The 25,649-nt window shown below is 43.5% G+C and overlaps 1 protein-coding gene across 1 annotated transcript in view; it reads right to left on the bottom strand.

Annotated features, from left to right (window-relative positions):
* The window catches only part of trpa1b (transient receptor potential cation channel, subfamily A, member 1b), a 90,830-nt gene that overhangs the window by 62,789 nt on the left and 2,392 nt on the right, over positions 1 to 25,649 (bottom strand). Inside the window, exons 2-6 of the mRNA XM_041881345.2 lie at positions 14,090 to 14,264; positions 13,280 to 13,442; positions 12,625 to 12,800; positions 7,151 to 7,258; positions 1,069 to 1,177 (exon numbers count right to left, since the gene is read on the bottom strand). Coding sequence (XP_041737279.1) covers positions 1,069 to 1,177; positions 7,151 to 7,258; positions 12,625 to 12,800; positions 13,280 to 13,442; positions 14,090 to 14,218 — 685 coding nt within the window. The 5' untranslated portion in view covers positions 14,219 to 14,264. The remainder of the gene's footprint in view (positions 1 to 1,068; positions 1,178 to 7,150; positions 7,259 to 12,624; positions 12,801 to 13,279; positions 13,443 to 14,089; positions 14,265 to 25,649) is intronic.

The raw sequence follows: 25,649 nt of genomic DNA, 5'->3' as shown, positions 1-25,649 counted from the left end.
TTTGTTTCCTTTTTTATTGTAACATTTTTTGGGGGAAGCCTGGCTTCCGTTGGCGTCCATAAATACACACCAATTTGAAGGCTGAATGCCATTACACTGATGCCATTTGTAATAGATTTCAGTTTCTATTCAAATGGCGGATGCACGGTGCACTTTTCGGATGCTGGACTTTTGGAGTAGAACAATTTTGTGCAGGTAAGCTATTTAGCCTACTTTTTGAAGTGATTTGTTTGACAATCAGATAAAAACATCATGACTTGTGTTCATGACATTAAAATGTAATACATTTTACAGTTAAATGTCATGTCTTTACTATAAAGCCCATAACAAATAACCTTATATTAATTCCTGACCTTGAACGCAAACAAGACTTTTGGTATTGATTTATGATTTATTAAAACATGGAAATACACCATACATAAGCTGAAGCATCATAACTATATTGAAAAAATCAGCCTTGCATCGATTCCAAATGTTATGGCCCCCCCTACACTGGGTCTGTACCCCAAAATACTGTAAATAGATTTTCTATTGTGTTATTGACTGTACGTTTTGTTTATTCCATATGTAAATCTGTGTTGTTGTTGTTTTTATCGCACTGCTTTGCTTTATCTTGGCCAGGTCGCAGTTGTAAATGAAAACTTGTTCTCAACTGGCCTACCTGGCTAAATAAAGGTTAAATAAAACAAATAAATTAAAATGTTCTGGACATGCCACTGTTCAGGAGGACACAGACAGCTCAAGAGGTATGCTTAGAAATGCTGAAAAATATACGTTTTTATAGGTCTAGTTTGCAGGAAAAAGCTATTTCAGTTTATTGAGAAATTCTAAATTCTCCAAATTCCGAACGGGACCACCCCCAGCTATCCTCATGTACTTTGTGCCCCCTCAGACTTTTGGGGTACATGGCGCCCCTGGATACACAATCAGATGGTAACTATACAGTAGTAATGGGGGAGGGGACACATAGTAGTAGACCTAATGAAAAACGCTTTATACATACCATACTTTATGATTATCCTTACAGTAGACCCATAGAAAAGTAGAAAACTCATCATAAAGACTTACCAGCTTTGAGGATGACCTCCATGGCTTTCTTTGCACCTGCGAAGGCAGCTGCGTGGATGGCAAAGTGGCCTAGCTTGTTCTGACTACAGAGCCTCGCCCCGTGCTTCAGCTACACGACAGGGAACCGGTACAGAGATGCGTTAGGGAAGATAGCATTGATAGTCTTGTCATACAGTTGTCAATTGTAGAACTGTCTCTTTCTCAAGAAAAGCTATTGACTTTTATTATCTGCTGGTAAAAAAAATAAAATAAAGATTGGTTATTAGGAAAATATCACGTCGATAAACAAAGCGGGCCATACTTGCTAACATTACAAAAAGTTTAACGGTCCAATGCAGCCATTTTTATCTCATTATCAAATCATTTCTGGGTAACAATTAAGTGCCTTACTTACAATTAAAATGGTAAAAACATAAATAATTATAATAGGTTCTTAGCAAAAAGCCAGAGTTAGCTAGGACTGTCTGGGAGTGGTCTGAGTGGGGAGGGGAACATGAAAACTAGCTGTTATTGGCAGAGAGGTTTGGAGCTCTCTTATTGGTCTATTAACTAATTTGATGTCACTACGCAGGCCAAAGCTCCATCCCACCAACAGCTCTTACACCAAAAAGGACATTATCATCATTTTCACAATTTCAGAGAATTATTCCAACCTCATAGTGTGGAAATATATATATATATATATATATATATATATATATATATATATATATATATATATATATATATATATATAAACTGTATACAACACAGGAAAATCACATTTATGACTGCACTGGGCCTTTAAGTTTTAGTTCAAGTTTAAGCATCAGCCAATTAAAATCGTCAGCGTAGTTGCACGTGATCAAAGGCTACATGTTAGCTGTTCCCATTACATAACCTGGCACATTTAGCCCTATGCTAACCTCACCAGGTGGCAGTGATTATTTTGACCAAGACGCGCACCGACAGCAAGACTCATCCATCTCACCGAAGAAACCATCAGAGCGAGTGAAACAGCGCCCCTCTGTCTTAGTATGTGTAGCCCATGTATCTGATACTGTCTGGCCAAAAATAGTATGACATGTCATATGTCACACACAAACACGAATAAAGGAATCATTTCCATTAACAAATTCCATATCAGCCTATCAAATTCAAGGTTAACTTATATTCCCCTTCACTTGGTCAGTCTCAAGTTTAGGGTGCCCATATTGCATGATCATTGCATTCTTGACTAGGCTACTTACTAACGTAATGTATGGACAAAGATTATTTTCACATACATGACAAAGTCCCACATTTCTGCCTATCCATTTCACACACATTCATGTGCTTTGACAGCAATACAGATGTAGGAGGATTATACAACATAGAAGTTACATTGTTAAAAAAAAAGAAGGTAAAATACCTGTAATTTAACTGCAGAAGAGCACACTATGTGAACTGAGTCAATCTAGCACCCACAGAATTCATGTTGTGGGTATTTAATTATTTTACATTGACTCAGATCATACAGTCAGCGGCTGAGTTATACTGTCGGTGGCGTTGAAGGAGGTGAATGAGGTGAGGCTGGAGCAGAGGTGAGGTCACAGGTGAGTTCTAGTAGCCAATGTGATGTGATGTCATCACCCCGAGACTTATAATAATAATAATATGCCATTTAGCAGACGCTTTTATCCAAAGCGACTTACGGTCATGTGTGCATACATTTTTACGTATGGGTGGTCCCGGGGATCGAACCCACTACCCTGGCGTTACAAGCGTCATGCTCTACCAGCTGAGCTACAGAGGACCACACTTGAAGTTGTGTCTCCTCCATGATTATTTACCAAGAGAGTTTTAATCTCATTATTTTTCGTAGCTGTCTATTTACCACCAAAACTGACGCTGGCACTAAGACCAAACTCAACGAGCTGTATAAGGCCATAAGCAAAAAAAGAAAATGCTCATCCAAAGGCGGTGCTCCTAGTGGCCGGTGATTTTAATGCAAGAAATCCGTCTTACCTCATTTCTACCAGCATGTCACCTGTGCAACTAAAAGGTGAAAAAAACTCTAGATCACCTTTACTCCACATGCGTACAAAGCTCTCCCTTCATTTGGCAAATCTGACCATAACTTTATCCTCCTGATTCCTGCTTACAAGCAAAAACTCAAACAGGAAGTACCGGTGAAGTGCTCAATACAGAAGTGGTCTGATGAAGCGGAAGCTAAGCAAAACTGCTCCAGCTCCTTCAAGTTGGATGGGTTCCGCTGGTGTACAGCAATCTTTAAGTCATACCCAAGATTCTCAATTGGATTGAGGTCTGGGCTTTGACTAGGCCATTCCGAGATATTTCCCCTTAAACCACTCGAGTGTGGCTTTAGCAGTATGCTTAAGGTCATTGTCCTGCTGGAAGGTGAACCTCCGTCCCAGTCTCAAATCTCTGGAAGACTGAAACAGGTTTCCCTCAAGAATTTTCCTGTATTTAGCGCCATCCATCATTCCTTCAATTCTGACCAGTTTCCCAGTCCCTGCCCTTGAAAAATATCCCCACAGCATGATGCTGTCACCACAATGCTGGATGGTGTTCTCGGGGTGATGAGAGGTGTTGGGTTTGCGCCAGACATAGCGTTTTCCTTGATGGCCAAAAATCTCAATTTTGGACAGATACTCCAATCTCCGCTGTGGAGCTTTGCAGCTCCTTCAGGGTTATCTTTGGTCTCTTTGTTGCCTCTCTGATTAATGCCCTCCTTGCCTGGTCCGTGAGTTTTGGTGGGCGGCCCTCTCTTGGCATGTTTGTTGTGGTGCCATATTCTTTCAATTTTTTTATAATGAATTTAATGGTGCTCAATGGCATGTTCAAAGTTTCTGATATTTTTTTATAACCCAACCCTGATCTGTACTTCTCCACAACTTTTTCCCTGAGCTGTTTGGAGAGCTCCTTGGTCTTCATGTTGCCGCTTGCTTGGTGGTGCCCCTTGCTTAGTGGTGTTGCAGACTCTGGGCCTTTCAGAACATGTGTATACAGTTGAAGTCAGAAGTTTACATACACTTAGGTTGGAGTCATTAAAACTCGTTTTTCAACCACTCCACAAATGTCTTGTTAACAAACTATAGTTTTGGCAAGTCAGTTAGGACATCTACTTTGTGCATGACACAAGTAATTTTTCCAACAATTGTTTACAGACAGATTATTTCACTTATAATTCACTGTATCACAATTCCAGTGGGTCAGAAGTTTATATACACTAAGTTGACTGTGACTTTCAACAGCTTTGAAAATTCCAGAAAATTATGTCATGGCTTTAGAAGCTTCTGATTGGCTAATTGACATCATTTGAGTCAATTGGAGGTGTACCTGTGGATGTATTTCAAGGCCTACCTTCAAACTCAGTGCCTCTTTGCTTGACATGGGAAAATCTAAAGAAATCAGCCAAGACCTCAGAAAAATAGATGGCATCATGAGGAAGGAAAATGATGTGGATATATTGAAGCAACATCTCAAGACATCAGTTAAAGCTTGGTCGCAAATGGGTCTTCCAAATGGACAACGACCCCAAGCATACATCCAAAGTTGTGGCAAAATGGCTTAAGGACAACAAAGTCAAGGTATTGGAGTGGCCATCACAAAGCCCTGACCTCAATCCTATACAAAATTTGTGGGCAGAACTGAAAAGCGTGTACGAGCAAGGAGGCCTACAAACCTGACTCAGTTACACTAGCTCTGTCAGGAGGAATGGGCCAGAATTCACCCAACATATTTTGGGAAGCTTGTGGAAGGCTACCCGAAATGTTTGACCCAAGTTAAACAATTTAAAGGCAACGCTACCAAACACTAATTGAGTGTATGCAAACTTCTGACCCACTGGGAATGTGATGAAATAAATAAAAGCTGAAATAAATAATTCTCTCTACCATTATTCTGACATTTCACCTTCTTAAAATAAAGTGGTGATCCTAACTGACCTAAAACAGAGAATTTTTATTGGGATTAAATGTCAGGAATTGTGAAAAACCTAGTTTAAAGGTATTTGGCTAAGGTGTACGTAAACTTCCGACTTCAACTGTATATACTGAGATCATGTGACAGATCATGTGACACTTAGATTGCACACAGGTGGACTTTATTTAACTAATTATGTGACTTCTGAAGGTAATTGGTTGCACCAGATCTTATTTAGGGCTTCATAGCAAAGGGGGTGAATACATATGCACGCACCACTTTTCCGTTATTTATTTTTTAGAATGTTTTGGAAAAAATTATGTTTTTCATTTCACTTCACCAATTTTGACTATTTTGTGTATGTCCATTACATGAAATCCAAATAAAAATCTATTTAAATTACAGATTGCAATGCAACAACATAGGAAAAACGCCAAGGGGGATGAATACTTTTGCAAGGCACTGTATCTACCTCAATTACCTCGTACCCCTCCCTGCACATGGACTCAGTACTGGTACCCCCTGTATATAGCCAAGTTATCATGGACTCAGTACTGGTACCCCCTGTATATAGCCAAGTTATCGTTACTCATTGTGTATTTATTATTACTTTTATTATTACGTGTTTCACTTTTCTATTATTTCTCTATTTTCTTTCTCTCTGCATTGTTGGAAGGTCCCGTTAGTAAGCATTCCACTGTTGTTTACGAAGCATGTGACAAATAAAATGTGATTGTATCAATATTTTTTTATCGTAAGCATCTCAGCTGTGGGAAGATCTCCTCTTGCAATGTTGTGCCGATTTGCTTCATTCTGCGACACTCACTGTCCTACTTCTTCTTCTGTGGTTAGCATGGCTACAGGTGTCATTTGATTAGGGTTTGCGTCCCGGCCCAGTCAGCCACACAGGGGATGGAACTTATACATTACAGAGCTACTTTGCAGCCTTGTAAAAATGACACTTCACTTTGGTCACTTTCCAGGGATTCTTCTCTTGCCTCCATTATCCGTGCTCTTCACTTTTGGCTACGGTGGATGTGAGATTATTTATGGCCCCATCACGCTAGCTCTGTGGTTATTTGCCGTGATAGCCAAATGTACCTCTAGATCTGTGGTTATTTGCTATTCTAGCCAAATGTAACGCCACAAGAACAAACAGATGATAAACAGGAAATAAATGTTGTCTAATGATTGTATTTAGTGGAACTGGTAGCAACAAGTCAATATAACTTGTTCCGTTCATTGGTTGGATCAAGAAATACGAACTTGTCATTTTGTGCTGGCTAGCCAACTAACTAGCTAGTTAGCTAGCAATTATGGTGCGCTGCAGCGCTGGATGTTTACTCGGGGAACCTCTTGGTTGCGAATGCAGATAGAACGTGTTTTTGACAGTTGAAAGGTCCATGAAACCTTTTGTATCCCCCTTGGGGCAGGGTTTTTATTTGAGGAAAACACGCTCCACTGGTGGTCCTCGAGTCAAGTAGCGTAGCGCATATGTGACAAAGTAGATGATTATCAAAATGTATATAAAACGTTGTACAAGTACGTGTAGCTTACACGTCTATGTAATATGGCCTATAGTAGCGACAACTATTTATGTAGCAGTGCCAGTAGCCTGTGTGTCTGCAATAGGGACTCCAATAAGAAGCACCTCAATCAAATGTATTTAAGGTTTTAAGGGTTATTTTCTCTTCACGACATGCTGACACAATAAATGTAATTCTACATTTCAAAGGAGAAACAAAAACTGGGATTCAAACTTGCCGCAAACTGTGAAAACCATCAGGAGCCAGGCTCGCAATACTGAGGTAATCGTCCAGCTAAAAAAAATGATGCGCCGGTTGAGTAACTTTTGATTAGCAGACGGTGCTGTATGACTGCTGTTAAGAACGCGCTCATTGAAAAGTGTTCTATCGCGTCCAACTATGTAGACAAGTTTAATTTGCTGCTACAGAATTTGAACCAGATATAATCACGGCCACCTGGTGAAGTTAGCATAGGGCTAAATGTGCCAAGGTTATGTAATGGGAAAAGCTAACAATTTTAATTGGCTGACGGTTAAACTTAAACAAGTATGGCCCCAGCAAGTTTCAACTTGTAAAAATAATTATTTGTCATATTTACTGTATATTTGTACATGTACAGGCACTTACAGTATGTCACTGTGAATACTCACCAGTATGGAGAGAGCCTCAGTGTTATTGATAGAGCAGGCTAACGTGACGGGAGTGTTGCCCAGATCTCCTTCTATGTTAGACTCTGTCTTATAGTGGGACAACAGGAGCTACACACACACACACACACACACACACACACACACACACACACACACACACATAAAGGGATAATGAAAACCTTATTAGATACAAATGAATTAATGAACAAATGAACAAATGAATGGATGGATTACATGTCAAGTCGCCAAGAGCAGCTGGGGAACAACAAGACAAAAACAGATAACGGAATAATGACGCCTTCTGTGACACATGAATACCTTTCCTTATCTCTCTCTGCTTCCTGCCACAGGGACAGCTGGTTTCCTTATCTCTCTCTGCTTCCTGCCACAGGGATAGCTGGTTTCCTTATCTCTCTCTGCTTCCTGCCACAGGGACAGCTGGTTTCCTTATCTCTCTCTGCTCTCCGCTTCCTGCCACAGGGGCAGCTGGTTTCCTTATCTCTCTCTGCTCTCTGCTTCTTGCCACAGGGACAGCTGGTTTCCTTATATCTCTCTGCTCTCTGCTTCCTGCCACAGGGACAGCTGGTTTCCTTATCTCTCTCTGCTCTCTGCTTCCTGCCACAGGGGCAGCTGGTGTTGTCCCCCCAGAACAGACAACAGAAAGGCTGACAAGATCCTAGAGTCAAGGGTTCTCAGGTTCAATAATCTTTAGCACCAGGCTTGGCTGTGGCTGAACCGTTTCTATTCAGGGTGCACCAGCCAGATGATCTAACCCTAGAGTGACTACATCATTTTCACCCACACTCAGTCACCCACGTCCATCCACACCTCTGGGACACAACTGACACTCAGTCACCCACGTCCATCCACATCTCTGGGACACAACTGACACTCAGTCACCCACGTCCATCCACACCTCTGGGACACAACTGACTCTTAGCTTAAGGTTTAGGGTGACCAGGTTCTGTTCAAGATGCCTTCCCACTGGTCTCTCTGCAGGGTGATCCGATCGGTTACATTCATCCACCCATATCCATTCACATGGATCCATTCACGTCTTGGATCTATTGACCCTTGAGCCCTGGTAGACCACTGGGTTACCAGATGCCCCCTGCCCCACCAGTTTCGGTTCAGAGGGACCTGGACACTCACCTCTACCAGACTGTTGAGTGTGTGGCTAACAGCCAGGTGTAGAGGAGACACAAGGACAGGTGCAGTAAAGTTGTGGGAAAGCAGTAGGTGTCTGGGAGGGTAAGGACAGCAGAGTAATAGTGTTTTCGGCTGGCGTTAAGCACGCAATGCACGCTCGTTTTGCATTTTCGACCTGTTAAAGCCTTTCCAAACCCTAGGCGCGAGTCTATTTTCAAACCCTAGCTTCGTATATGAGCTCCTTGTGCTGAGGTGGGAGGGGCAATATCTGAGGTGGGAGGGGTGGCAATATCTGAGGTGGGAGGGGTGGCAATATCTGAGGTGGGAGGGGCAATATCTGAAGTGGGAGGGGCAATATCTGAGGTGGGAGGGGTGGCAATATCTGAGGTGGGAGGGGTGGCAATATCTGAGGTGGGAGGGGCAATATCTGAAGTGGGAGGGGCAATATCTGAGGTGGGAGGGGTGGCAATATCTGAGGTGGGAGGGGTGGCAATATCTGAGGTGGGAGGGGTGGCAATATCTGAGGTGGGAGGGGTGGCAATATCTGAGGTGGGAGGGGCAATATCTGAAGTGGGAGGGGCAATATCTGAGGTGGGAGGGGTGGCAATATCTGAGGTGGGAGGGGTGGCAATATCTGAGGTGGGAGGGGTGGCAATATCTGAGGTGGGAGGGGTGGCAATATCTGAGGTGGGAGGGGTGGCAATATCTGATGTGTGTCCTTAAAAACATGCGCCAAAGTGGCAATTTCAGCCAGCGCTGGTGGGGATAAAGTGCTGGTGGGGATATTTAAAGACAGACTGAAAGCTGAGCCCATATCCACAAAGCATCTCAGAGTAGAAAATTGATCGTAAGTAGGGCTGTTGTGGTGACCGTATTACCGCCACACGGGCAGTCATGTGACCGCAGTAAAATTCTCCTCTTACGCACTCTGGACATGCGTTGGTAGTATCCAACTGATGACGACCTTCAGGTCCTAATGGCCTGGTGCTCAGCGCTCTATTGGCCCTCTAACCATCAGGTCTTAATGGCCTGGTACTCAGCGCTCTATTGTCCCTCTAACCATCAGGTCCTAATGGCCTGGTGCTCAGCGCTCTATTGGCCCTCTAACCATCAGGTCCTAATGGCCTGGTGCTCAGCGCTCTATTGGCCCTCTAACCATCAGGTCGCTAATGACCAGGTGCTCAGCGCTCTATTGTCCCTCTAACCATCAGGTCCTAATGGCCTGGTGCTCAGGGCTCTATTGTCCCTCTAACCATCAGGTCCTAATGGCCTGGTACTCAGGGCTCTATTGTCCCTCTAACCATCAGGTCCTAATGGCCTGGTACTCAGGGCTCTATTGTCCCTCTAACCATCAGGTCCTAATGGCCTGGTACTCAGGGCTCTATTGTCCCTCTAACCATCAGGTCCTAATGGCCTGGTACTCAGGGCTCTATTGTCCCTCTAACCACTCTGACATCAATGCTAATCCAATCGAAAATCACATACAAACACTTATCATCAAAACAGTATCATGCTTTTAAAACTCACCTCGCTGTGATTGATCAATTTGAAGAAAGAGAGTTCAACAACAGGTTGAAACTGAGTGTAAAACATGGTCTTTGTGGATGTTGTTTCAAAGTCTAACACAATGAAATGTACAGCACTTTCTAAGGTGATTATTAATTAAAAAAACACTCATGCATATGTATAGGCCTAATATATGAGCCTAAGCCAGAGACAAAATAACCTGAAATAAAAAAATGATGGTGCCGTTATGCAATACATAGTCTACTGCATATTATGCAATGCAGAAAAAAACATCAAACAAAACTGATTTACATCATTGCACCCTGGTCTCATAGACTAGACGTAACATAGTAAATGTAAATCTGGAACATCAAATTAGCATGATATGTTACGTTTGGTACGGTTCCATAAGACAGATGGTTACTTAAGGCCACAACTGTATTAGAAAAATGCAGCGAATCAGTGGTTCCTGCGCCTTATGCAATTGCTTTGGAGTTGCTAAAATCATGTTTGGATATTTCTATATGATCACTCAATAAATAATCTAGACAGTATCTATTGTCAAAATTCCGCTTTTAACAACCATCGTAATTGGTAAAAATAAAAATAAAATAAAAAAAGGTAATGCATGCCAACATATTAGCCAATAACTAAGAGTAGGTAAAGTGATGGTGTCAGATGAAATGATATCAAAAGGTTTTACCATTGAAACATTTGATGTACAGTCACATTCACTGTGGTTGTCCGAAGCAACGCGGGCTAGAGGGTTCACAGCTGGCGATGCCTCATCGCGACTGGTTATTCCCCAATTTACAACAATGTCAATAAACATCATCACTATCTTTCCTTTACGGAACCTCAAACTGTCCTGATTACCAGCTGAGATATACTTTTATGAGTTGATTTTACTCCTGGCTCAGAGTTTGTCTGAGCAGTGTCTTAACATCATCCTAAAACCTACTCTGAGCTGGGAGTTTTTGTTGTTGTCTTGAAACAGGTTTTAAAAGGATTCCTAAGACCTTTTCAGAGATGCTTTGTGGATATGGGCCCTGGTCATATGGTGCTTTCAAGACAACTGGGAACTCTGAAAAATACAAGGTCAAATCATGACGTCAGTGATCTTCAGGTCGGAAAGCTCTAGAAAGAGGCCCGGGTTGGAATTTCGAATTGGATGACCGTTCAAAACTATTTTTCCCAGTCGGAGCTCGTTTTTTCCCCGAGTTCCCAGTTGTCTTGAACGCACTGAAGTGGGAAGTCAGAGATTTCCAAGTTCCCAGTTCTGATTTCCCACTTGTTTGTTTTGAACATTATGCCTTGTTTACATCTTGACGTATTTCATCACGGAGGTGTAGTGTTTGTAAAGCAAGATGGAGGACAGACTGTCTATGACATTTTCATTCAAGACAGGATAAATGTATTGTTTCAGGTGAAAAATAAAACATGTTTTGCTTAGTTACTTTTTCCTCAATTTGTTTCTCTAACTTTATAGCAAAGGCTAGGTTGAAGATATCATGGTAGCTATCGACCTCCATCTAATAATTATCATCAAAAACAAACATCATTATCATCACAATAAACTTAAATGGGAGCTAACAGCCAATGTGTATTATTTAACATTACTATTAAAATCAGTGGCATGTATTCATGGATGCCAAGGGAAGCAAGGCTTCCTCCAAAAAAAATTCCCCCCAAAAAATAAAAACACATACAAATAATGGTCATTTCGTCTCTCTGTATTTCATACATTTCCTTCAATTTGCAAGAGGCTGAATGTGTCTCACCGGGGAAAGCATCCGAGCGGGCGAAACAGCGCCCCCTTCTGTCTCAGTATGTGTAGCCCATCTATTTGATTCAATAACAGCCAATCAGCGTTGAGCTAAACTGAGTGAGCGCAACTGTGAATGGTCGTGGTGCACCAATAAAAAGTGTCAAGGGAAGGCAATTTTGGATTTTGGATTCACTGCCATCATATTACATCAGAAGCCAAATGTCATTGACAGACATTTTTTTGAATTGTTGCATCTTGTTGTGTCATTGTCCTCCGGTGGCTAGCTAGCTAGCTAAAATGGCAATAGGGATTTGGACTTGGCCCCTGGCACACACGCACACACACACACAGACGCACACACGCACACACAGACACACACACACACACACACACACACACACAGACACAGACACACACACACACACAGACACACACAGACACACACACACACACACACACACACACACACACACACACACACACACACACACACACACACACACACACACACACACACACACACACACACACACACACACACAGAGCAATCAGTAGGCTACCAAGGACAGCACACATCACATTTCGCTAATGTTGATTGGACTAAATCATTTTTGGTATCTTTCAGTTATCACTGTATTAGACTAAGCATAGCTGATTAGATGATGTTGAAATGTTGAAGTTGAAATGGTGCTGGAATAGTGGAGGCAGCTCCTGTTTTTCTTTGCGACTTGCAGTAACTCTCCGTGGTTCTAAATCAGTAGATGTTTAGTATTCCGAAAATGTCTCCAACAACCAGATGTAGGAGAGACCCAAGGCTGTTCAGGACAAGAGAGGGGTTACAGGGGGGAGCTAAGGGTCACGGTGTCTCACCTCAACCAGGTGGTTGTGTGAGAGACACAAGACACAAGGGCAGGTACAGTTTGGGCCGTAGTAAAGCAGTATGGGTCGTGGTAAAGCAGTATGGGTCGTGGTAAAGCAGTATGGGTCGTGGTAAAGCAGTAGGGTTTTGGTTGGGGTCGGTAAGGGCCAAGTAAGGCTCACGGTGTCTCACCTCAACCAGGTGGTTGTGATGGTGGCTGACCGCCAGGTGTAGCGGAGACATCAGGGCCTTGTTGAGGACGTTGGGTTCGGCCCCCAGCTCTAACAGAGCCCTGCAGCTCTCTGACTGGTTCCTCTCCACAGCCCAGTGCAGCGGCATAGACCCCTCGTCATCGTACAGGCTCCCCTCTGGGGAGAGAAGACAGAGGAAGGACGCACAGTCATCGGACAAACAGACACACACAAACACACACGCACAATGACCGTGCACACACAAACACACACGCACAATGACCGTGCACACACACGCACACACACACACACACACACACACACACACACACACACACACACACACACACACACACACACACACACACACACACACACACACACACACACACACACACACACACACACACACACAACACACACACACACACACACACACAAACACACACACAAACACACACGCACAAAAAAAAGTAAGCAGAGGAAAAGGATATGCAATATTTTAAAAAATACAAATCTAAAAGAACTCATTTGAACAACCATGTTATAGGGTGAATCCTATGGGCCCTGGTCAAAAGTAGTGCACTATATAGGGAACAGGGTGTCATTTGGGATGTAGACCTCTGGAATGACATGGCGCTGAGCGGGAGCCTCACCATCTCTGTGTGTGTTGCTGCAGATGAACCTGACAACAGGGATGTTTCCTGCACCAGCAGCGTGGTGGAGCAGGGAGCCACCAGAGTCATCCTGTTCCCTCAGTACCGCTGGGTTCCTCCTCACCAACGCCTCCAGCTGGGGCACGTCGCCCCCCCGGGCCAACTGGACATAGGGGACGGATGGGGACAGAGGTAAGGAAAGGGTTAATCCCATTTCCCTTCAGTCAATTAAACTGAAAACATTTGTAAATATTGTATGACGTCACATTTTATGTTACTGCACGTCTACCAATTGTATCAGATCCTAACCCCTCGTATAGAGAGGCATTGAGGACAACAGGATATTGGAATGGAAAAGTTCAGTTTCCTTCCTGAATAGGCAGTGAACCCTGGAAAATACTGAGTAAAGCAAAACAGCAGAACAAAGATGACATAACCAACGTGGCCCGACCTTGTTCTGGGTCATGGGGGGGGGGGGTGTGGCCTGTGTATTCATGTTTAGTGAGGCTTGAGGGGATGGGGTTGAACTGTAGATGACCAATTATGTACAAACAGAGGTGATAGGGTTGTAGATGACGTATTATGTACAACCATTTCTGTTCTGTAAATGTTTAGAAACAGTGCCATCCTACTTTATCCCCTCCCCTCCCACTCCCCTAACCTCCCCCTCCCCTCCCCTCCCACTCCCCTAACTTCCCCCTCCCCTAACCTCCCCCTCCCACTCCCCTCCCCTTTTGTGACCCTTGACAAGCCAAAAATACATTTCATATTTTAAATTGTCATTTAAATTAACAATAAACTTGTACTAACCTCAAACAGGTCAATAGACGCCAGCGTGATGTCTGTTTTTGCAGTGAGTTGGTGAGATCTTGTTGCGTCATCATCAATCACACACTTGTAGGAACTGTTCTGCCGTGCCGCTTCCTTGGTGAGCTGCATGGGGGACCCTTTTAGAGGTTGCACAATCCAATGGCAGAAACAATCACTGAATGGAAGAAGGATAGAGTGACGTCAGCAACACACACACACACATGTACGCACACCCAGGATAACACACATACACACACTCCTCCAGTAAGATTACCCTGCAGCAGATTCCATAACAGACCTTAAAAGATCCCAAAGTAATCCCCATAAAAATACACATTTCCCTCACACACAAAATATGTACTTTTTTTGTGAAAGAAACAGCTTTTGTTGACAGCTTTTGTCCTGTGTTGACCCTTTAAGCCGGAAGGAGGAAGGATGCCCTCTAAGTCTCAATATGGGATGTGAATTGAAGGGATTGCTGGGACTTGCCCTTTGAAGACAGAGGGCATCTGGGTCCATGGAGGTTAAAGCTCCTCTGTTGAGGAAAGCAATTATGTTTTCCTCAGCTGAGGGGCAGCTTGCTGTGTGTGACTGTATGTCCCATGTGTCCCTCTAATTGTGCTGGGGTGAGGAGGGTTAGGAGAGGGGTGAGGAGAGGTGAGGGGAGGTGAAGAGGGGTGATGTGGGGAGGAGAGGGGTAAGGAGAGGGTGAGGAGGGTTGATGTGGGGAGGAGAGGGGTGAGGAGAGGGTGAGGAGGGTTGATGTGGGGGAGGAGAGGGGTGAGGGGAGGTGAGGAGGGGGTTATGTGGAGAGAAGGGGGTGAGGGGGAGGTGATGTGGGGAAGAGAGGGTGAGGGGAGGGGAGGAGGGGGGTGGGAGAGGGTGAGGGGAGGTGATGTGGGGAAGAGAGGGTGAGGTGAGGTGAGGAGGGGTGGGGGAGGGTGAGGGGAGGTGAGGAAGAGAGAGGGGTGGTGGAGGGGAGGTGAGAAGGGGGTGATGAGGAGAGAGGGGAGGTGAGGAGGGGGGTGGTGAGGAGAGAGGGGAGGTGAGGAGGGGGTGGTGAGGAGAGAGGGGAGGTGAGGTGAGGAGGGGGTGGTGAGGAGAGAGGGGAGGTGAGGTGAGGAGGGGGTGGTGAGGAGAGAGGGGAGGTGAGGTGAGGAGGGGTGGTGAGGAGAGAGGGGGAGGTGAGGAGGGGGTGGTGAGGAGAGAGGGAGGTGAGGTGAGGAGGGGGTGGTGAGGAGAGAGGGGAGGTGAGGTGAGGAGGGGGTGGTGAGGAGAGAGGGGAGATGAGGAGGGGGTGGTGAGGGGGAGGTGAGGAGGGGGTGGTGAGGAGAGAGGGGAGGTGAGGTGAGGAGGGGGTGGTGAGGAGAGAGGGGAGGTGAGGCGAGGAGGGGGTGGTGAGGAGAGAGGGGAGGTGAGGTGAGGAGGGGGTGGTGAGGAGAGAGGGGAGGTGAGGTGAGGAGGGGGTGGTGAGGAGAGAGGCCTTGTATTATCTCCTTGAATGTAATCCAAGGACCAAGCTACTCTACTGGATTATATTGGTGAAGACTGGAGAGAGACGCTGGCTGTTACCTCCGTCCTGGGTCGTGTTTACAAGAAAAGGAAAACAGAAATGAGCATTAACAAGTTCAGGTGCTAGCTAGCTAGCTAGGTATTTTTAACTCGTCCAGGACATTCTCCTTGATGCCATTAACAAGTTCAGGTGCTAGCTAGGTATTTTTAACTCTTCCAGGACATTGTCCTTGATGCCATTAAGAAGTTCAGGTGCTAGCTAGCTAGCTAGCTAGGTATTTTTAACTCGTCCAGGACATGCTCCTTGATGCCATTAACAAGTTCAGGTGCTAGCTAGCTAGCTAGCTATACATCCCCCCACCAGCCTCCTCTGATATACTTAATTGGTTTCCACCACTGCTTTAACCTGTTAAATGGAATGTCAAAATGTAGATTTCCTCCTAAATAGACATACCAAAAAGTAATTATGTATCATGAGAGGACCATGAACAATACCTGCTGTAGTAATGCTTATACTGACAGAAAGATTACAATCTCACCTTTTTGGTCAAAATAGTTATAAATTGCTGAGGTGTAGTCAATTTTTTGAGAACAAAAGCTGAAGTACACAGTACAAATATGATAAAACTATAAATGAATACATATATACAGTGGGGGAAAAAAGTATTTAGTCAGCCACCAATTGTGCAAGTTCTCCCACTTAAAAAGATGAGAGAGGCCTGTAATTGTCATCATAGGTACACGTCAACTATGACAGACACAATGAGAAAAAAAAAAACAGAAAATCAAATTGTAGGATTTTTAATGAATTTATTTGCAAATTATGGTGGAAAAAAAGTATTTGGTCAATAACAAATGTTTCTCAATACTTTGTTATATACCCTTTGTTGCCAATGACGCAGTTCAAACGTTTTCTGTAAGTCTTCACAAGGTTTTCACACACTGTTGCTGGTATTTTGGCCCATTCCTCCATGCAGATCTCCTCTAGAGCAGTGATGTTTTGGGGCTGTCGCTGGGCAACACGGACTTTCAACTCCCTCCAAAGATTTTCTATGGGGTTGAGATCTGGAGACTGGCTAGGCCACTCCAGGACCTTGAAATGCTTCTTACGAAGCCACTCCTTCGTTTCCCGGGCGGTGTGTTTGGGATCATTGTCATGCTGAAAGACCCAGCCACGTTTCATCTTCAATGCCCTTGCTGATGGAAGGAGGTTTTCACTCAAAATCTCACGATACATGGCCAAATTCATTCTTTCCTTTACACGGATCAGTCGTCCTGGTCCCTTTGCAGAAAAACAGCCCCAAAGCATGATGTTTCCACCCCCATGCTTCACAGTAGGTATGGTGTTCTTTGGATGCAACTCAGCATTCTTTGTCCTCCAAACACGACGAGTTGAGTTTTCACCAAAAAGTTATATTTTGGTTTCATCTGACCATATGACATTCTCCCAATCCTCTTCTGGATCATCCAAATGCACTCTAGCAATCTTCAGACGGGCCTGGACATGTACTGGCTTAAGCAGGGGGACACGTCTGGCACTACAGGATTTGAGTCCCTGGCGGCGTAGTGTGTTACTGATGGTAGGCTTTGTTACTTTGGTCCCAGTTCTCTGCAGGTCATTCACTAGGTCCCCCCGTGTGGTTCTGGGATTTTTGCTCACCGTTCTTGTGATCATTTTGACCCCACGGGGTGAGATCTTGCATGGAGCCCCAGATCGAGGGAGATTATCAGTGGTCTTGTATGTCTTCCATTTCCTAATAATTGCTCCCACAGTTGATTTATTCAAACCAAGCTGCTTACCTATTGCAGATTCAGTCTTCCCAGCCTGGTGCAGGTCTACAATTTTGTTTCTGGTGTCCTTTGACAGCTCTTTAGTCTTGGCCATAGTGGAGTTTGGAGTGTGACTGTTTGAGGTTGTGGACAGGTGTCTTTTATACTGATAACAAGTTCAAACAGGTGCCATTAATACAGGTAACGAGTGGAGGACAGAGGAGCCTCTTAAAGAATAAGTTACAGGTCTGTGAGAGCCAGAAATCTTGCTTGTTTGTAGGTGACCAAATACTTATTTTCCACCATAATTTGCAAAAAAATTCATTAAAAATCCTAGAATGTGATTTTCTGGATTTCTTTTCCTCAATTTGTCTGTTATAGTTGACGTGTACCTATGATGAAAATTACAGTCCTCTCTCATTATATATACACTAGCAGTCAAAAGTTTGGACACACCTACTCATTCAAGGGTTTTTCTTTATTTTTTATATATATATTTTTATTAGAATAATAGTGAAGACATCAAAACTGTGAAATAACACATATGGAATCATGTAGTAACCAAAAAAGTGTTAAACAAATTAACATATATTTTATATTTGAGATTCTTCAAATCACCACTCTTTGACTTGATGACAGCTTTGCCCACTCTTGGCATTCTCTCAACCAGCTTCATGAGGTAGTCACCTGGAATGCATTTCAATTAACAGGTACGCATTCTTAAAAGGTAATTTGTGGAATTTCTTTCCTTCTTAATGTGTTTTGTTGTGACAAGGTAGGGGGGGGAGGTATACAGAAGAAATCCCTATTTATTAAAAGATCAAGTCCATATTATGGCAAGAACAGCTCAAATAAGCAAAGAAAAACGACAGTCCTTCATTACTTTAAGACATGAAGGTCAGTCAATCCGGAACATTTCAAGAACTTTAAAAATGTCTTCAAATGCAGTCGCAATAACCATCAAGCGCTGTGATGAAACTGTCTCTCATGAGGACCGCCACACGAATGGAAGACCCAGAGTTACCTCTGCTGCAGAGGATAAGTTCATTAGAGTTACCAGCCTCAGAAATTGGAGCCCAAATAAATGCTTCACAGAGTTCAAGTAACAGACACATCTCAACATCAACTGTTCAGAGGAGACTGTGTGAATCAGGCCTTCATGGTTAAATTGCTGCAAAGAAACCACTACTAAAGGATACTAATAATAAGAAGAGACCTGCTTGGGCCATGAAACACGAGCAATGAACATTAGACCGGTGGAACTGTGTCCTTTGGTCTGGAGTCCAAATTGGAGATTTTTGGTGTCTTTGTGAGACGCGGTGAGGGATGAGTCGAACCGCAGAGTGAAGGAAAAGAAGCCAACAAGTGCTCAGCATATGTGGGAACTCCTTCAAGACTGTTGAAAAAGCATTCCAGGTGAAGCTGGTTGAGAGAATACCAAGAGAGTGCAAAGCTGTCATCAAGGCAAAGGGTGGCTATTTGAAGAATCTCAAAAATAAAATATATTTTAATTTGTTCAACACTTGTTTGGTTACTACACGATTCCATATGTGTTATTTCATAGTTTTGATGTCTTCACTATTGTTCTACAATGTAAAACATAGTTAAACTAAAGAAAAACCCTTGAATGAGTAGTTGTGTCCAAACTTTTGACTGGTAGGGTATATAGTTGAAGTCGGATGTTTACAAACACCTTAGCCAAATACATTTAAACTCAGTTTTTCACAATTCCTGACAATCAATCCTAGTAAAAAATCACCACTTTATGTGAAATGTCAGAATAATAGTAGAGAGAATTATTAAATATGTCTTCTGCACTTGCGTCCCAAATGGCACCCTATTCCCTATATAGTGCACTAGAACCCTATGGGCCCTGTTGAAAAGTAGTGTACCATAGGGAATAGGGTGTGATTTGGGAGTCAGCCTGCCAAACTATTGCTTATATAATAGAACACAGAAGTGTGTTTCCAATAAAACAATGAGTTACACCGACCACAGTCATCTACATAGAAACCTACAGGTCAGTGATCCAAATGGCACCATGTTCCCTATAAAGTTGAAGTCGTAAGTTTACATACACCTTAGCCAAATACATTTAAACTCTGTTTTTCACAATTCCTGACATTTAATCCTAGTAAAAATTGTCTTAGGTCAGTTAGGATCACCACTTTATTTTAAGAATGTGAAATGTCAGAATAATAGTAGAGAGAATTGTTTATTTCAGCTTTTATTTATTTAATCACATTCCCAGTGGGTCAGAAGTTTACATACACTCAATTAGTATTTGGTAGCATTGCCTTTCAATTGTTTAACTTGGGTCAAATGTTTCGGGTAGCCTTCCACAAGCTTCCCACAATAAGTTGGGTGAATTTTGGCCCATTCCTCCTGACAGAGCTGGTGCAACTGAGTCAGGTTTGTAGGCCTCCTTGCTCGCACACGCTTTTTCAGTTCTGCCCACACATTTTCTACAGGATTGAGGTCAGGGCTTTGTGATGGCCACTCCAATTCCTTGACTTTGTTGTCCTTAAGCCATTTTGCCACAACTTTGGAAGTATGCTTGGGGTCATTGTCCATTTGGAAGACCCATTTGCGACCAAGCTGTAACTTCCTGACTGATGTCTTGAGATGTTGCTTCAATATATCCACATAATTTTCCTTCCTCATGATGCCATCTATTTTGTGAAGTGCACCAGTCCCTCCTGCAGCAAGGCACCCCCACAGCATGATGCTGCTACCCCCGTGCTTCACGGTTGGGATGGTGTTCTTCGGCTTGCAAGTAACCCCCTTTTTCCTCCAAACATAACGATAGTCATTACGTCCAAACAGTTCTATTTTTGTTTCATCAGACCAGAGGACATTTCTCCAAAAAGTACAATCTTTGTCCCCATGTGCAGTTGCAAACAGTAGTCTGGCTTTTTTATGGCAGTTTTGGAGCAGTGACTTCTTCCTTGCTGAGCGGCCTTTCAGGTTATGTCGATATAGGACTCGTTTTACTGTGGATATAGACACTTTTGTACCTGTTTCCTCCAGGATCTTCACAAGGTCCTTTGCTGTTGTTCTGGGATTGATTTGCACTTTTCGCACCCAAGTACAGAATGCGTCTCCTTCCTGAGCGGTATGACAGCTGCGTGGTCCCATGGTGTTTATAATTACGTACTATTGTTTGTACAGATGAACGTGGTGCCTTCAGGCGTTTGGAAATTGCTCCCAAGGATGAACCAGACTAGTGGAGGTCTACAATGTTTTTTCTGATGTCTTGGCTGATTTCTTTTGATTTTCCCATTATGTCAAGCAAAGAGGCACTGAGTTTGAAGGTAGGCCTTGAAATACATCCACAGGTACACCTCCAATTGACTCAAATGATGTCAATTAGCCTATCAGAAGCTTCTAAAGCCATGACATCATTTTCTGGAATTTTCCAAGCAGTTTAAAGGCACAGTCAACTTAGTGTATGTTAACTTCTGACCTCTGGAATTGTTATACAGTGAATTATAAGTTAAATAATCTGTCTGTAAACAATTGTTGGAAAAATTACTTGTGTCATGCACAAAGTAGATGTCCTAACCAACTTGCCAAAACTTTAGTTTGTTAACAAGAAATGTGTAAAGTGGTTGAAAAACAAGTTTTAATGACTCCAACCTAAGTGTATGTAAACTTCCGACTTCAACTGTATATATGTTTTTATTCAACAAAAGTGGGGGAAAAGGGCTTGAATTATTGAAATGCTTTCTACACTGAACAAAACTATAAATGCAACATGAAGCAAATCAGAAGATTTTACTGAGTTACAGTTCATACAAGAAAATCAGTCAATTCAAAATAAATTCCTTAGGCCCAAATGTATGGATATCACTTGATTGGGAATACAGATATGTATCTGTTGGTCACAGATACCCCCCCCCCACCCCCCAGTTTGTGCAGAAATACTTCGGTTGTGCAAACCAACATTTTTATCAGCTGTCCGGGTGGCTGGTTTCAGACGGTCCCACAGGTGAAGAAGCCGGATGTGGAGGTCCTGGGCTGACGTGGTTACACATGGTCTGCGGTTGTGAGGCCAGTTGGACATAATGCCAAATTCTATAAAATGACGTTGGAGGCGGCTTATGGTAGAGAAATTAACATTACATTCTCCGACAACAGCTCTGGTGGACATTCCTGCAGTCAGCATGTCAATTGTACGCTTCCTCAAAACTTGAGACATCTGTGGCATTGTGTTGTGTGACAAAACTGCACATTTTAGATTGGCCTTTTATTGTCCACAGCAAAAGGTGCATCTGTGTAATGATCATGCTGTTTAATTAGCTTCATGATATACCACACCTGTCAGGTGGATGGATTATCTTGGCAAAGGAGAAATGCTCAATAACAGTGATGTAAACAAATATGTGCACCAATTTAAGGGAGGGTTGTTGTTTTTTTCCTTTGGGGAGTGTGGTTTTTATTTGGCACAGGGGAGGGTAGTGTGTTTTTATTGGGCACAGGGGAGGGTAGTGTGTTTTTATTGGGCACAGGGGAGGGTAGTGCGTTTTTATTGGGCACAGGGAAGGGTAGTGTGTTTTTATTGGGCACAGGGGAGGGTAGTGTGTTTTTATTGGGCACAGGGAAGGGTAGTGTGTTTTTATTGGGCACAGGGGAGGGTAGTGTGTTTTTATTGGGCACAGGGAAGGGTAGTGTGTTTTTATTGGGCACAGGGGAGGGTAGTGTGTTTTTATTGGGCACAGGGGAGGGTAGTGTGTTTTTATTGGGCACAGGGGAGGGTAGTGTGTTTTTATTGGGCACAGGGAAGGGTAGTGTGTTTTTATTGGCCACAGGGAAGGGTAGTGTGTTTTTATTGCGCACAGGGAAGGGTAGTGTGTTTTTTCCATAGTTTACATTTGCCCTTTTGCAGGTTTTACTATATAATTTATAACATCCTAGACAAATGTCCTCCCCTATATCAATTGAGACATGGATTGTGTATGTGTGACATTCAGAGGGTGATTGGGCAAGACAAAATATTGAAGTGCCTTTGAACGGAGTATGGTAGCAGGTAACAGGCGCACCGGTTTGAGTGTGTCAAGAACTGCAACTCTGCTGCGTTTTTCACGCTCAACAGTTTTCCGTGTGTATCAAGAATGGTCCACTACCCAAAGGACATCCAGCCAACGGCAGGCAGTGGTCGAAAACGGGTAATTGATGAACAAGGACAAAGGAGGCTGACACGAATTGTACAGCGCAACAGACAGGCTACAGTTAGTCAACTGACAGTCCAGTAGAGCAATGGTGCCCAAAGACCCACAAAATGAATGCACAACTCGTCGTAACTGGGGAGCCTATGAACTTACACTTCTTTCAGCAAAAAAACAAGAAATCGCGGATGCAGTGGGAAGAAACACTGGACACTGGAGAATTTTGAAAACATTGCCTGGTCTGATGAATCCCGGGTTCCTGCTGATTCATGCGGATGGGAGGACTAGGGTATGGAGAAAACCACAGGAGTACATGCATCCATCATGCCGCGTGTCAACATCGCAGGCTGGTGGTGGTGGTGGTGTGATGGAGTGATGGGTGTGTTTTCATGGCACACAATGGTCCCTTCATAAAGGTGGAGCAACGTTTGAATGCCACAGGATATCTGAACATCATTGCCAAGCAGGTGTATCCCTGCATGGCATCAGTGTTTCTATCTGCAAATTATTTTTTTCAGCAGGATAATGCCCCATGCCACAAGGCTAGGATTGTCCAGGAATGGTTCCACGAACATGACAGTGAATTCAGCTTACTGCAGTGGCCTGCCCAGTCACCAGATCTCAATCCAATTGAGCATCTGTGGGATGAGATGGAATGAGCGATTCAGAGTAGAGATTCACTACCAGCCAACTTGACACAACTGTGAGAAGCATTGTAGTCAACATGGGCCAGCATACCTGTGGATCGCTTTCAACACTTTGTAGAGTCAATGCCCAGATGAATTGAGGCTGTTCTGAGGGCAAAAGGGGGTACAAGTCAATATTAGGAAGGTGTTCTTAATTCTTTGTACACTCAGTGTAGTCTACCAGTCTAACTGTCTGTCCTGCCCTAGATCCACAATTTATAGTGACAATAGTGGTAGGTGAATCATTTGTCCAGATCTGGAATATGCTAACAAGCAATCATACAACACATAAAATCATTCAAAGCTGCACCAATGCTCAATATAAGCTGAGGCCAGGTGCATCATGAAAAAACAGTGAAGACATGAGACACGCAACTCCAAAAACTCCAAAAGACTCCAAAAGACTCCAAAAGCTCAGAAAGACTCAAGAAAGACTTCAGAAGACTCCAAAAGCTCCAAAAGACTTCAAAAGACTCCAAAAGTTCCAAAAGACTCCAAAAGCTCCAAAAGACTCCAAAAGCTCAGAAAGACTCCAAAAAGCTCAGAAAGACTCCAAAAAGCTCCAAAAGCTCCAAAAGACTCCAAAAGACTCAAAAAGACTCCCTAATGATCTTGTTTATACAATTATCCTACCTATACTAGCCTACAACACATTGCAACGAATAATTGCATTATTGATTTCAAGTGAGTACAAAAGGGGTGAACGTTTTGGTTGTTGCCCAAACACTACATAGCTGATTCAAATAATCAAAGCTTGACGATGAGGTCATGATTTGAATCAGCTAGGGCAAAAACCAAAACGTTCACCCCTTTGGGGTCCCCAGGACCGAGTTTGGGGAATGCTGCTCTACGCTGTAAACTGCAGTGAAAATGTCATTTGAATAAAATGCAAAAGCCCTGTGATTTTACATTTCTATTTGCATTTTAGTCATTTAGCAGACGCTCTTATCCAGAGCGACTTATTTTAATATTTCATTCCATTTGGATCAGATGTGGGTCTGCTCTGGTCCTCTGTAGCTCAGCTGGTAGAGCACGGCGCTTGTAACGCCAAGGTAGTGGGTTCGATCCCCGGGACCACCCATACATATTATATTATAGTATAATTACTCTGGACAGTTTACACGGTCTAGAAAGGCACAGTAGCAGGCCAGTCTGGCTGATTCTGAGATGCGCTGTCCGTTGCAGATCGTCATTCTCCCAAGACGTCCTATAATAATGTAGCCACACATGTTCCCAGCAGGTCAAAGTAATTCAGTAAAGCTTAAAGCGGCTCTTCCTCCTCTCTGATCCTCGCGCATCTAGAACCTAACACATCAATATAGACTAAATATTTGTCATTTAACTTTTTTAATGTTTGACCTTTTATTTGCTTTTTTTTTATTTTTATGACACCTCAATCCTTTGTCTGGATAGGCCAGAAAATGTGACATGTCGCTCCCTACGCAAATGAGCTGTCAGATTTCACATACTGCATCTCAGATGAGAGCGTAGAGCCGCATGTGATGAGGAACAACCAGAACGGATGTGTACAGCGATTTGACGTTGCACCATTAACAGAGCGCTCTGTACACAAACATTTCAGACGGAACCGATCCAGAACCGCTCAAAGTCCCCTAAATAGGGGACTTAACAGTCTACTCAGATCAGAAGAAGGGTAGGTGAGGAAAGAAAAGCTTATTGAGAAGAGATAATAGACAACCAGTTTATCAACATGTCTAAATATTTGCATGGACGTTTCAATGGCTGTTGTTACACTGTTGATGTTGTCTGTCCGTCCCAGTCAGGCTACGGCCTAAATGGCAGCTAATTCCCTACATAGTGCACTACTTTTGACCAGAGCCCTGTGGGGGGCCCTAATAGGGTGCCATTTGGAACAGACCCTGAGTCAGTGGTGTCACTGATCTGGAACGAGCGTGCTGTTTCTGTGTGACCCTTGAACAGGCAGGCAGGCAGGCAGGCAGACAGACAGACAGACAGACAGACAGACAGACAGACAGACAGACAGACAGACAGACAGACAGACAGACAGACAGACAGACAGACAGACAGACAGACAGACAGACAGACAGACATATGATATATATAATGAAGAGCTGCCTGGATGGAACATAATTTGCATCATGTAAAGTCAACCCTCCTGTCCTATGCACCTGTCCTGTACAGGCAGGTAGACTAGCCATTAAGAGAGTTGAGCCAGTAACAGAGAGGTCGCTTGTTCGACTCCCCGGGCCGACTAGGTGAACATTCTGCCGATGTGCCCTTCAGCAAGGCACTTAACCCTAATTGCTCCCGTAAGTTGCTCTGGATAAGAGTGTCTGCTAAATGACCTTGAAGCTAATGGTTGGGTAGTCTGTATTATAGGGACAGGTGTTTTTCACATGGGACCCCAATCGTGATGATCAAGACTTTTGAGTCCAGGCTGTG

The sequence above is a fragment of the Coregonus clupeaformis genome, chromosome 7 (assembly GCF_020615455.1).
Source record: "Coregonus clupeaformis isolate EN_2021a chromosome 7, ASM2061545v1, whole genome shotgun sequence".
Lineage (NCBI taxonomy): Eukaryota > Metazoa > Chordata > Actinopteri > Salmoniformes > Salmonidae > Coregonus > Coregonus clupeaformis.
Note: the sequence above shows the minus strand (reverse complement) of the source record. Positions and strands in the feature narration are given on the sequence as shown.